Consider the following 13,482-nt stretch of genomic DNA (forward strand, 5'->3'; position numbering starts at 1 on the left):
ATTATGCCGCTGCCAACAGCAAAGGTAGAAACTGGACGCAGTGCCTTAATTTGTACCCACAGTGACCTATTAACAAGTGTGATTGATGAACAAATAAACTGCCTGCCCAAATCATTCAGTACAAGTGTCGCTGATAAATCAGTTTGCAGTTCAGGTTAGGCCAACAAAAAAAAGGTTTGTCTCAAAGCTTACGAAAAATTTAAAAACAAATGCGAAATGCTATTTTTTTATTTTTTTTTTTATTCCTGACTTTTTTTATGGTATTTTGAAAAAAAAGTCTGATTTTCGCTGATTTTTTCTGGAAAAAAAATAAACTAAAAAAATTCCGCATTTCTTTTTTGTCAAATCGTGCGATTTTACAAACGTGCACGCAAGCTTTGAGACAAACCTTTTTTTATTTGGCCTTATCTGAAGGGGTGATTGAAATTACAAACACTACAGGCCTGATTACAGTTGAAATTCATATGTATCCCCTATGGAAGACATGACATTAATCTCCCACACAGGATGTGTAGATTTCAAATGCAGTCGCCCATTCGAAAAAAAGCAAAAAAAAAAGCAGTGATTTATAGTGCGCTACGCACAGGCACAACGCCTAGACGTTGATCCACAAGCCTCAGCACACTTTACAGGTAGACTCATCTGAAATTCACACTCCCTGTGTGGAAGATTAATGCCATGTTTTATATAGGGGGTGTATGGATTCCGACTTGACTAGTCTATTTATAATTACTGAATGATTCAGGCTGCTAGTTTTGATTTCATACTAATGAACAATAATTAACCAATGGCAAATATATGATTCCAATGAGACAACAGCAACAAATATGGTGCTGTGTATGTCATGCATGCTGTATATCTTGAAGTGCAGACTTTTAACTTTTGAAAATCACAAGTGTGAGCTACACATTGTCTTCCATGTTTAGGGGAGTTTTCAGGTGAGTGATTTATATTGAACACTATTGAATTTTAAAAATTGAGGGTGTGATGCTACAAATCACTTGCAGGAGATAAGTTTTAAGATAGCATTAACGATAGGGATTACTCAAGTCTGTATTATTATAAAGCAGAGATGCACTCACTTTCTCCCAAAAAAATACCCTGTGAATGCAGGCCAAAAAGGTCCCAAAATGGGCTGAAAATAAAAACGCTGGAATTTGGACTCGCAAAAACCTGAAAAGTGCCATCTCTGGAAAAAGGCTTCACAAGTCTGAAGTCCCCCTTCAACACTCATAAAGCATGCAAAATATTCTAAACTTCAGATTACATTCTGCATGCTTTATAAGAATTTAACAGCCAATACGTAACTTTCAAAATCTTTTCTTACATATTGAGTCATTGTGAAAGAACACAACAATGTGTGAACATTGTACCTTGGTGTATGAATGAAAACAAGCTAACAATAACCTTTATTATAAGTTTTTTAATTTGTCAACAACTTTTTGATTTATTTAAAAAAAATCATAGGGGGAAGTAAGAACTTGTGAACCCTTATATTAAATTCCAAGAGGTTTGGGACAAGATTAGAGGGTAATGTATTGCCATTTTCTATTATATTCATTCTTCCGGATTTGCCCAAATTTGTCAGTATTCTTCTGTTTTAAAAATATTATTTTAATAGCTGTCTCTAGTTATTTGGTAGTTGTTGTGCTGTTCTATTGCTTGTACTGTTGGTATTATCATTCTAGTTCTTGTGATATAGGCCAAATTATATAACTATTTATTTGTCCTCAACTCCAAAACTGCACAACATATTCACAAAATCAAAGTTTAAAGACATCAACACTTCTGATGATACATTTCAGTTAATGAAAAGCATGCATTGTTTAAAAATGCAAAGTTTTCAATAACAGGTTAAGTGATTCAGCCAATCTGATAAGACTGTCAACTCACCTTCACTTGGATGTTATTTCTTAGCATTGCTGCTCGCAAGATGAGGGCCTGCAAGACAGTAAGAAACAAATGAACAGAGTAAAATTATGACAATTGTGATTTACAATTCACTGAAAATAATAATTTGATAAACAATTTTTAAAGTGCATATGCAGAGAATATTACTTGTCAAAATATCAAAATAAAACTTTTCTCATTTTAAGTATTAACGGTTTTAATTATCCAAGTTACTTATTTTCACACATACTATACTGGGCTATTCCAGTTGAAATCCATACACCTGTTTAGAAGAGTTTTTAAATCTTGCTCACTAGGCACATACAAAACTGCTCCATTGACACTGTACATAATTTCGATCGGCAGTCTGGGCATGCGCAGATTGACATTTGCATAGCTAATGAGCTTCGCCCACATGCACAATGGCGCACACCATACGTTTTACCATTGAATTATCGTCCACAACAACCATTTGATCCATGCATATCGATCGTGCTTAATCACTTCCTGGTAGTGCTTGTTGCTGAATTTGGCACCAAAAGTAAAATATGACTCTCAACTTTACGCTAAAAACATACCCGATTGCTGAAAAAACCTCCTTATATGATAGGAAGTAATCAAATTTCGACAGTTTAATGTACTTAGATTTTGCATTCCCGAGTTCCGAGCTGCAAAACTGACTCGAAACAGCGATGAAAAAATTGCTGTAACTTTGGTAATATTTGTCCAAATTCGCCGGGGTAAAAAGTATCTTGATCAAAACATATAGTGCTGGGCTCACATGTACAAGATAAGACGACACCGGAAGGGTATCGTCATTGGTTTGCAATGGGAAGTCAATGTTTGCCAATCGGGATATCGATTGATTCGCCCAGCGCTGATTTTCCCAATGACGCATGACGTCATAATGAGCGGCGCTGTTTATTACGAGTTGCCTTATTTGGATAACGAGCTACCGTATTTGGATACAATAGATAATTTATGTCTGTTGAAATTCCCTACACAGTTTTGTATGTGCTAGGAGTTTGAATTTCAAATGAAGATGTGACCTGCCACCAAGAAATTAGCGTAAAGTCGCAAGTTGGTAGTTTCAAGACATCCTGGCTGCTGAGTTGATGTTCTCTGTTTGCAGTGCACCTATACAAGCCAGCAGCATGTCCTTTGTGAATGGCCCATTGTGCCCTCATTCATAAAGGACATACATACATACTATTGACTTGAACAGGTGCAATTGAAACAAAAAACACCTACACAGCAGCCAGAAGGTCTCAAAACTACCAACTTGTGACTTGACACTCATTTTGTTGTAGCAGATTACATACGTTCTGAGCAAACGACATGGCCAGGCTTTGTCTATCACTTCCTGCAGGTGTGGTAGTGTCATGGTTGCAAATATTTGAATATCTTTCAAGAGTTACAAGTTTGCCGATTACAACCTACTTTTACACAATCTGTTACCTATTTAGTGTCATACCTTTGTCCTCCTTTGGAAAGCATGGCCCATGGCTAAGGACTTCTCAAATGTGGAGCTCCTCTGATCTACATCCCTGGCATACAGAATCTGAAGAGTAAAAAGGAACAAAGCTAGTTAAATAAATGAAAGTTATCACATAACAATACATAAATGGTATAGTACCAAATTACAAATTGAGTACCAACTGAGGTGGATTTAACAGGTAATTATAGCCCTCAGTAACATATGAACAAAATTGAAATGAGTTAAATAGGGATGTGTGTCACAAAAGTATGTGACTCGCATTATATGCAATTTTACTATGCTGTTCACACTCAGGCAATTTACAATATTAATGAATTACACATGAAATAATATTTTTTGATGAAAATGTTTTTTTCATTTATGCTGATGTTGTAAGTCGAAAGTTCTACAAACACTATACATGTTTATGCACTCATATTGGCCATTAAGTCATCAAATTAGACAGATCAGAAAAGAAGGAACCCATGAACACATTATAACTTTGTTTGTTCTCCTGTGTTACATGTAATGAAATGCACATAATGTGCTATTCCAGTTAGAATCATAAACCCCCTATGGAAGACATAACCTTAATCTTAATAAACCTTGTAGATTTCAAATGGAGTAACCCATTCAGGTAACCCCATATGAAGGTCACACTCCCTCTGTGGAAGATTAAGGTCATGTCTTCCATAGGGTTATATATTTCAACTGGAATAGCCCAATGGCACACTGCTAAGATACATCTGTTACCCCTTTATGAGAGCCTTCTTTTATAAACCTTAATAGACTCAAACATTCTATGTGGGCAGACATCACCTATCTCATACCTTGTTGTGTGAGTCAATCCTAGCATTAATCTGGCCATCTAATATCAACTGCATCAATTCATCCTCCAGGTCGGGTACTGTGGTGTTGAATGATACGGCCATCTTACGCATGTCTGCAGACACGTATGGACTGAAGTACTGAATGGAAAACAAACAGGAATGGTTAAAAAAATGCTTTGAGCTTAAACTATCTTAACCATAATGTATGATCTTTCACAAAATGTTACACCACTTGTATTCCAGCTTGAGTAGAGACAGAGAAGCAACTTACTCCTTCTGGCTCAAAATATCAGAACACAATTTTACAACAATTGCAGTATCCATCTTTCTTTAGACCTGGTTAAGACCAAAATCACATCATTATTGGATAAGACCAAAATCACATCATTATTGGAAGTGTAACGCTTCTCCTTTCATTCAGCCTTGTGTCAAAATATGTTATTTATTATATATTTTTTATTATTGTACTTTTAAGTATTATCTGATTTATTGATTCCGTTCAATTAAATTTCATTTATTCTTATTTCGGCCACATGATACAATCATTGTACATATTAATTTTGTAGCGTAAGTTAAGTTTCCCATCTTGTTCAGATTGGGTGCCACAAGTTTCACGCTCTGCGTCTTTGCGGCATCCACATCTCTTCACTTTTCATGTTCTTATTGTGTTGCTATAAGTTATATCATTATGTTTTCCTTATCTTAAATTTCCATTTGTATAATTTTGTTGTGAATTGAGATGAAAACAAATAAACTTGAACTTGCACTTGATATTGTAAAAATAGCTAAGTTTCATAGCATTTGAGTGTATTTATTACAATTTGGTCATTTCTGGAGTGGCTAAGCCAGCTGCTGTTGCAATTTTGCTGTACTTAGTAATTTGGCCCTGTAGGCTATAAACTTCACAAGGCAAGTGTGCAAACTTAAAATGTATAATTGACAGGATTGATTGTATTTTATGCTTTCCCTCGTGTTAGTCAAAGAAATATGACTTTCATCCATGACTAGAATTTGGATGTGGGACCCCTGGGTATCTACTAGCTTTGGTCCATCTCACAGTCCATCACTTACTTGTATAAGAGCTCTGTTTCTGATCTGTGAATACAGTGTGTTGATGTGTGGTGCCAGATACATGTCTAGTAACAAGTTATCCTTTAGTTCATCTAACAGCTTCAGACACGATGCATACTTGGACTCATAGAACATGAAGATGATATCACGCAATTGAGGCTCCAATTCAAGGAATAATTTGAAAGAACTGTTGGAAAGAAAAAAATTAGCAAATTCAAACTTCCTCCTAACATGTAGTTCAAAAAAACATTTGCAAAAGGGCTTTGAAGGTTAGCATGGTGGTATCTTTTATTATATTCATGTTATATTTTCTGACTGGATATCATCTGAGGAATCAGAATGGGCATGTTGGAGCTAAATGTAACATTGAGCTCTACAACATGCTAGAATTCGTCATAACAGTAACAAAGAATCAAATGGCAACAGTGAGGAGCAAGAAGATACCATCATTACCATGAAAACCTGCTTCATCCATGTTTAAGAATTCTTTAGTTCATGGCATGGAAAAATTCTGGGTGATTTATAATCCAAGTAACACAAGGCAGGTACAAGAAAATCCCATTTTGGGTTCTGACCTGCCTCTGTCCCGTGTTAGCAATTTTCATAAGAGTTCCTTTAATCTTTTTCTCCACAAATCACATTATCAGAATTGAGCAAGTGTTTCTGACTTCACACAGAATTACACTATCCCATGTATATTATTTATTATTATTTAAAGGCATATGTCCTTATTTTGCAACATGTCTCCAAATGGAACCTTACTGTTGTCTTTTTATACCGATGTAGCCCTCTCTACTTGCTTGTAACATACTCCTTACCTGCTAGATATGACATTTTTCTGTAACTCTTGTCTATCAAATGATGCCAATGCACACAGCCCACCATACATAGCTACATTGTTAGATGACAGGAGCTGCATAAAACACACAGTATGAAAAACTTTATTTAACTGAAAGCATACAATACACTAATACATCATCAGCAACAGCTTACAATGTTAAGTCTCAAAACTACCACAATAATCCTGTTTAATACCTACCTAATCACAATCATTATTTTAGGCAGCCCAGGATGAAATCAAACTCAGAATCTGTCGGCTATTTTTTGCCATTCACATACCTGCCAACATTTCAAACTCAGAAAACGGGACACCCCAGTCATAATTTTATATCTCGTAAATTGATTATCCAACAAGTATCCAATATTCAAATTTGACAAATGTCCGTAATGGAAGAAACATTATTTAATATTTGTGGGCAATTTTATAAACTGACAGTTACAAAAAAAATTGACCGACCGACCGATCCAACCTTGCCATTTTTGCCACTTGAGGGGCAAGACAACAATTATTTTTGGCCTGATGTATTTCAAAGTTGCACAAAAGGAGGAAGTGACAGGGACTGTCTTTTGGAATTTGCAGGAGACCATTAAATGGCTCTTCTGGAGCCTTTAAGGAGAGCTGTTTAGAGCATTTACATTAGAATGCCAGGAGAAAATGGTCAACTAAGGACTAAGGACTCTCCTATATTAGATTTAAGGAGAGCAGTAGAGAGTGATTGCTCTCACTCTCCTCAAAAGGCAGTCCCTGAAGTGAGCTGATTATACCAATGTCCATTTTACAACAAAGTTAACACTTTCAGATGTACATGGAAGGCATTCTATTAATTACAGATAGATAAGAACGAAAAATAAACTTTATATAATAACACCGTTTTACAAACTCTGACAATGCATTTAACAAAGTTGCCTTTTCCAATCACAGTTACTTACATCAGGGAAGTCACAGTTGTCAAATGAGGCTTGTAGGAAGTACTTAGCAGCTTGCTTGTATTTCTTTGTAGCCAATTCAGCCAAACCTGCTGCACACTTCAACTTGGTGATGATCATTAAATTGTCTTTAGACTCTTTCTGTTGATGAATACAAAACAGGTTGATTTACTTTAAAATCAAATGTCATCAGCCATAAATATGCTATAATTTTGAGAGCAAGACATAAGGGAATAATTTAGCTGGCGTATATACAGCTTCTAGTTCTTACAAACATAATTTATTGCCAAACAATTAAGTTCTCCAATCACAAGTGTCACCTGGTTTCATCAGACACAACAATTGATAAAACAGTTTTCATAATTAATTGCAAAATCTTCCTACTTAGGGAAGATAGGGCTATTCCAGTTGAAATACATACCCACTATGGAAGACATGACCATTATCTGTCATCCATAAGGGTGTATGGACTTCAACTGGAATAGCCCATTCAAATTACTTCATAGCCATATTAGTCATGTACCTCATAAGTGTATTTATATCAAAATACAAAGTACATTTCATCATTGTCTTAATAATCTTGTCCCATTTCATTGCTACTAAACCAGTCAACAATGTTGGTTACCCACCTCTGAGATTTCTGGTGTAGCCTCTGCTTTATTCACATAACTCAACACATGAGACCAGTTCTGTAGATGGATGCTCACCTGTTAGTAGAAGACAAAGTCATTTACAGCAATCACAAATTCATTCTCAATAGTTTTTGACAGTTATGATGAGTTATCAATGATTTTTTTTTAGAAATGTATGTGTAGGAACAGGTGGGAAAGAATAACATTACATGGTTGCAGGTAATCAAGTTAAACTTTTGGACAACTAAAAGAAACCTAACAAACTTTATGAATATGGTATTTTTTCTAAATGTATGCGGCGCAAATTTTCACCACCATCACCATACTTTGCTCAAGTGAAATATCAGACATACAATGTGACACGATCAAGGGAAATGAGTCGGATGTCGCTAATATTAATTTTGAGATATTGGCAAAGAAAGGGTTAAAATTCTTTTTTTTTATATTGTTTTCACAGATCGTCTCAAAGCTTGTGCGCGCGTTTGTAAAATCCCACGATTTGACAAAAACAAATCTTGAAATTTTTTTATTTAAAAAAATTTTTATAGTTTTTTCAGAAAAATCGTGAAAATCAGACTTTTTTCTCAAAATACCCTGAAAAAAAGTCGGGAATAATAATAATTTATAAAAAAATCGCATTTCGCATTTGTTTTTAAATTTCTCGTGAGCTTTGAGACAAACCTTCTTTTTTTGGCCTAAATTGATGTAACCATAAAGAATAGTCGTATCAACATGGGAATTTCAGTTTCTGAAAGCTCTAAATGTCTTCTTTAGAAACTTGTGTAAAACTCATTTTGGACCAGGGCCGACATGTGACTCATTCCCCTTGATCATATCACAAGGTCACATGCATACATATGTATACATAGAGGGGCTGATGATGATAGTGATGACTGGTAATCTTTGGCTTACCTTGATAACGTTAAGACACATGTTTACTACATGTTTGGCACTGGTGCAATAATCTCTAGACCTGGAGTAACACTTTAACGCATTGCTCAGATCACCCTGATCTAAATAATGGTCGCCAAGATCATCATGGCCTCGCCTGTAAAGAAATGTTCACAATGTAATAAATTAAATTTTCAATTCATTGCTTTGTATTATAAAATGAACTGTATTTGTGTTACCAATTTCATTTTAACTATGACAATGCATTTTGGGGTTTTGTAGATACCAGTGTTTTACAAAATATCAAATACATAATACTGCAATGTGAAGTTGTCAGAATGCCGCAGAATTGTATTCAGAAATTACGAACAGCAAGCCCCCTAAAAAATACTTTAAATGATGAAATCCCTAAATGCTGAATAAATGCACATGTGGTCTGTCCCAAGCAACAAAAGGAAATTTCAAAGAACAGACAATCCAAGGTATAGTTAATCACTACCAAATAGGCAGGAACTGCCCTTATGCTCCACACTTTTAAGTACTGCACGAATGAGGCCCTCTACTGATTTAAACTATAATTTGCGAAGGACGTCATATTCTAGGCAATCACATGCTCTCAAAAGAATGGATGGAAAAATGACCACAAATCAAGGGCACCAAGAAGAATCCATATGGCACCAAGAAGAATCCATATGGCACCAGAAGTAATTTCCTTTAGTACCTACATTTTTAGAGTGAACCCACCTGCTGCTTCAACAAAAAGTTCCACTCCACTCAACTTTAATACTAACCTTATGCTTTCTTTGATAGAATTGCTTTTGTAGTTCTTCAAGTCTGTATCTAGTTTTTCTAGCTTCAAGGCAGCTTTTTTGTTAGTACTCTCAATCCAGGCTGTGTCTAAGGGCGGCACATTGTGTACTACACCAGCTACAGCATCAGGTAATACGGATATGTTGGATCTGTATGATTAATTCAAAAGGAAAATTGTTATAATAAGATTGCAAACAAACATGCTGACAAAGACACACCCAATCCAGGCTGAATCAGGGAGAGGGATGTTATACTACACTTTCAGGTACTACAGATCAGATGTACATGTACCAAGTTATCAAAATTTATGGCAAAATCATATGAACCATACTGTACATATTTCAGCTAGAGGTTGTTGATGGAGACAAAATTTGTGTTAAGTCACTGAAGATCACTTGAGTCAAGTCACATAATTTCACTCTTGTCTACACATTGTCTTCTGACATTAAAAGTGAAAATCAAATTTTCTAGGTTTTTCAGCGACTTTTCAATCTTTACGATATTAATTTTTTAATTAATATCCTTACTGCCCACAGTAACACCGCCTGTGACTTTCTTTTAAACTTAAGTATGTGACTTATCCCCTTACCCCAAAAATTCATTTAAAAGCAAGTACTTCTAACCATTAACAATTTTATTTACGCGCAAGGTCGTAGCTAGCAGATTTTGAGTGCCGGACAGTAATTTAGAGAAACTTGACATTTTACCCAACATCCAGCGTAGCTTTACGCAAATCATGTACTCCTTTACAATAAAACTGTCACTATATACTCACACTGCTTCTGCCAACTTCCTGTGTATAAGTTGATACATCTGTGTGTTGTATGTTGATAGCGTATAAGCCAAGGCCATACGCAAGGCTTCTGTTTTGTATGGCGGACAATGCTTGGCTACAAATAGAAGCCTGTTCACCTTGGCTAACCCTGTGTAACATACTGCATATGCTTCAAGATCCTGGTTAAAAAGACAAGTATACAATTAATTAGGGAGGATGTTTGGAGTTCATTTCTTTCATCCATGATAAATGTTGACATCTGATAAACAGATCCTCTCTCAACAAAGAAAGAAACAAAGAAAGAAACAGCCAGGCAACTATTTGATGATAACATAAGCCCTGCCAAAAAATGAAAAGACATTTTTTTCACCTACATTTTGTGATTCAAATCCATCTAAAATTTTCCCAATACATTTTAGAAGTTATAACGGACTCTGTATACTGATTCGACTATAAATTTGATTTGAGGTATAGGCTGTTATCATAAATCTCAAAATAAGTAATAAATTTTGCATTTTGGTTTTCAGGCCACCTATAGGAAACAAATTTTTGTAAGTCCTTAGACACACGCTAAAACATGCTGAATTTGCAGTGTTTGATCTTCATATCAGTTAAGTTCTTACTAATTTTTTAGGGCTGTTGTCGAGTAGAATTTACATTGTCAACAATTATCAAATCTCAAGATCCAATGTCGACAAGTTGCCGACAAAGCAATACACAGGGATGTAAATGGGCAGCATATCAATTTCCTGAAAATCCATCTGGTCTTTGGACAGGTCGCCAAGGGCTTGCGCGTTGTTGAACATTTAGGGGGTTTGTCTGGGGAATAGGCTGCAGGGTATCACCCCCTCCTAAAAAAGTTTTTTATCATCATCCAATTCCAGAAATGCAAAAAATAAAAAATAATAATTTTTCTTTTTTTTTTACATTTCGGATTTTTTAAAGCCAAATTAATTACGGAATTACTGGAATTCTGGAAGATTTACATCCCTGAATACATCAATAAAGTCAAAATATTAAGTTCAGAGACCAAGTTATGCGTTGTTTTTATGCATCAAAATATTACAATATATACCCAATTATTCATCATCAGAATATTAGAATTTATAATGGAAAGATAATCTACACCACTTACGAATGAAATAGAAAACTGATAGTTATTTCATGGCAAATAATGGCGATTTTATCATGTTTTAAAGCATATATCTTTTAAGCTTTGTTTCTAATCGGGAGAATTGCTTTGTCGATAACAGCCTTGTCAACACCAGCACTACTAATTTTGACGAATGAATGATGAAAAGATTATAAAAATGCCTGGTAAAACATTTCTATACTATGAAGGTTACTTTTATGGAATCTCTTCAATACATCCCCATAATCAAAATATTTTGACTACTGATTGATATAATTTACATGAAAATCTGATGGTCATCTTTTTCTCAAGCATCAACCTTACCTTCCTACCTAATTTCATTCCCAACCCCCTTCTCTTTCAAGACACTTACCAATGATGGGTTTTCTACAGCATACACCAGGTCTTCTTGACTGTCATTCCCCTCAGGTTGAACATCAACCTGCATGGGTTCAACTGGACCTTGCTGCTAAACAAAACGAACACAAAGTGACACAATTACATTCTTGACCCTTTCAAATCAGACTTATTGAACCATAATATTAAAGCTGCATTCATACTCGATCGCTTTTGCAGAAAAGCGATTCTCATGCACGCTTAGTGTTTACTTCAGTATTCAGAGCGTCAAGCCGATCGATCGATACCAATCGCTGAGGCAAATACGACGTCGCTTTTGCGAGTTGAAGAAATCTCAACTTTCTAGCGATATTGCTTGACACATGAATGCATCAACTAATCATTTCCTAAATTCCTATCAACTGGATCTATTATTTTGCTAATTAAAAGGGCATTTCGTGATCCACAGCCTCATCCCCTCACTTTTTTCAAAAAAAGTTGAGATTTTTATTCCACTGGAAACCTCTGGCTACATAATGTTTATGTACAAAATATTTCTTGCAGATTAATTCGTTTAGCAAAAATATTGTGAAATTTAAATTTCGTTCTGGTATACCAGAATGAAATTACAACACATTGTCTATACTAAGTCCATGGAGTAGTGAAAATGAATGTATACAATCATGCATACCCGGTAACTCAAACGCAAAATCGGAATCAACTGAAATTTGGGGAATAAGCTTTTTTCGTGGATATATCTAAGTACCGTACCGTAGAATGGGGTGAATAGGGACAGTTTAGGCACTCTCTAGATTGTAGTTTTTTTCCTGTAGCCCCATGAGCCAAACTTTTGAGGGTATTTTATGTCCACCCATGATGCCTTTAATCCACCATTATAAAAAAAATTGAATATATGTGGGCGTTAAATACATTTTTTTAATAAAAGTTTGGTGTCTCTATTGACCCCTGACTTCGGGGTCAATAGGGACAGCACTGGTCTTGATAAGGATAGTACAACTTTGAAGGAGTGTACATGCATTTTTACCCCACATGGAGGGAAACAGGACACCAAGTGAGTTTTAAAAAACAATAGAAACATGTCAGGGTAATTCATACCATCATAACTGATCAAAATCTGATTTCTTGACAACATTGATCAGGCTCGTCAGTACAAGAAGAGGTGGGGTAGGATGTGGTGGGGTAAGGGTGGCTGGGGTAGGGTTCTGGGTGGTAGGGAAGTAGGTGGGTAGGGTGTTGGGGTAGTGGGATCAGGGTGGTGGAGTGTGAGGAAAGGTATCATGGTGGTAGAGGAAATGGATAGGGTGATGGTGGATGGTGTTGGAGCAGTGGATAGGGTGGTGGAGTAAGGAATACGGTGGTAGGGTAGATGGGTGGGGTAGGATGGTGGAGTGCTTGGGTAGGGTGTGGGGGTAGTGAGTTCTGGCAGTGGCATGATAGTATTAGGAGTGGATGAGGGTGGTAGCCTGGGTAGGGTGGTATGATAGTAGGGTAGGATAGTGGGGATGGTAGGTTTAGTGAGGCTAGTGGGGTCAGGGTGTGATATAGTGATTTTAAGGGTGGTGGTCGTAGGGTTAAGGTGGTGGGGTAGGTTCATGAGGGTAGTGGGGTAAGGGTGGAGCAGGGTAGGGTGGTAGGATAGGGTGTGGTGGGGTAAGGGTGGTTGTGGCAAGGGTGTCCCTACATGTATTCACCCCGTAATTAGGTGACATTTATCTGGAAAAAAAAAATGAAAAAATTGTTATAAAAATCCCTGTTAGAATTACTAAATACCTGGTGAATTTCCAGCTCATTTTCTAAAATAGTGTCAGTGGGAGCAGGAAAGTTTTGACCACCCCATTTTTTAGAACCTT

The 13,482-nt window shown here is 36.2% G+C and overlaps 1 protein-coding gene across 5 annotated transcripts in view; it reads right to left on the reverse strand.

The window, feature by feature from the left end:
* The window catches only part of LOC140151216 (COP9 signalosome complex subunit 1-like), a 35,105-nt gene that overhangs the window by 19,255 nt on the left and 2,368 nt on the right, over nucleotides 1-13,482 (reverse strand). For 4 of the 5 annotated variants that reach the window (XM_072173478.1, XM_072173475.1, XM_072173479.1 and 1 more), the window contains exons 2-12: nucleotides 11,649-11,744; nucleotides 10,144-10,322; nucleotides 9,350-9,517; nucleotides 8,580-8,715; nucleotides 7,665-7,742; nucleotides 7,039-7,176; nucleotides 6,087-6,181; nucleotides 5,269-5,455; nucleotides 4,198-4,335; nucleotides 3,365-3,451; nucleotides 1,894-1,941 (exon numbers count right to left, since the gene is read on the reverse strand). In XM_072173478.1, coding sequence (XP_072029579.1) covers nucleotides 1,894-1,941; nucleotides 3,365-3,451; nucleotides 4,198-4,335; nucleotides 5,269-5,455; nucleotides 6,087-6,181; nucleotides 7,039-7,176; nucleotides 7,665-7,742; nucleotides 8,580-8,715; nucleotides 9,350-9,517; nucleotides 10,144-10,322; nucleotides 11,649-11,744 — 1,350 coding nt within the window. The remainder of the gene's footprint in view (nucleotides 1-1,893; nucleotides 1,942-3,364; nucleotides 3,452-4,197; nucleotides 4,336-5,268; nucleotides 5,456-6,086; nucleotides 6,182-7,038; nucleotides 7,177-7,664; nucleotides 7,743-8,579; nucleotides 8,716-9,349; nucleotides 9,518-10,143; nucleotides 10,323-11,648; nucleotides 11,745-13,482) is intronic. The other variant, XM_072173476.1, reaches the window with a different exon arrangement.

This window comes from Amphiura filiformis, chromosome 4, assembly GCF_039555335.1.
Source record: "Amphiura filiformis chromosome 4, Afil_fr2py, whole genome shotgun sequence".
In the NCBI taxonomy this organism is placed as follows: domain Eukaryota; kingdom Metazoa; phylum Echinodermata; class Ophiuroidea; order Amphilepidida; family Amphiuridae; genus Amphiura; species Amphiura filiformis.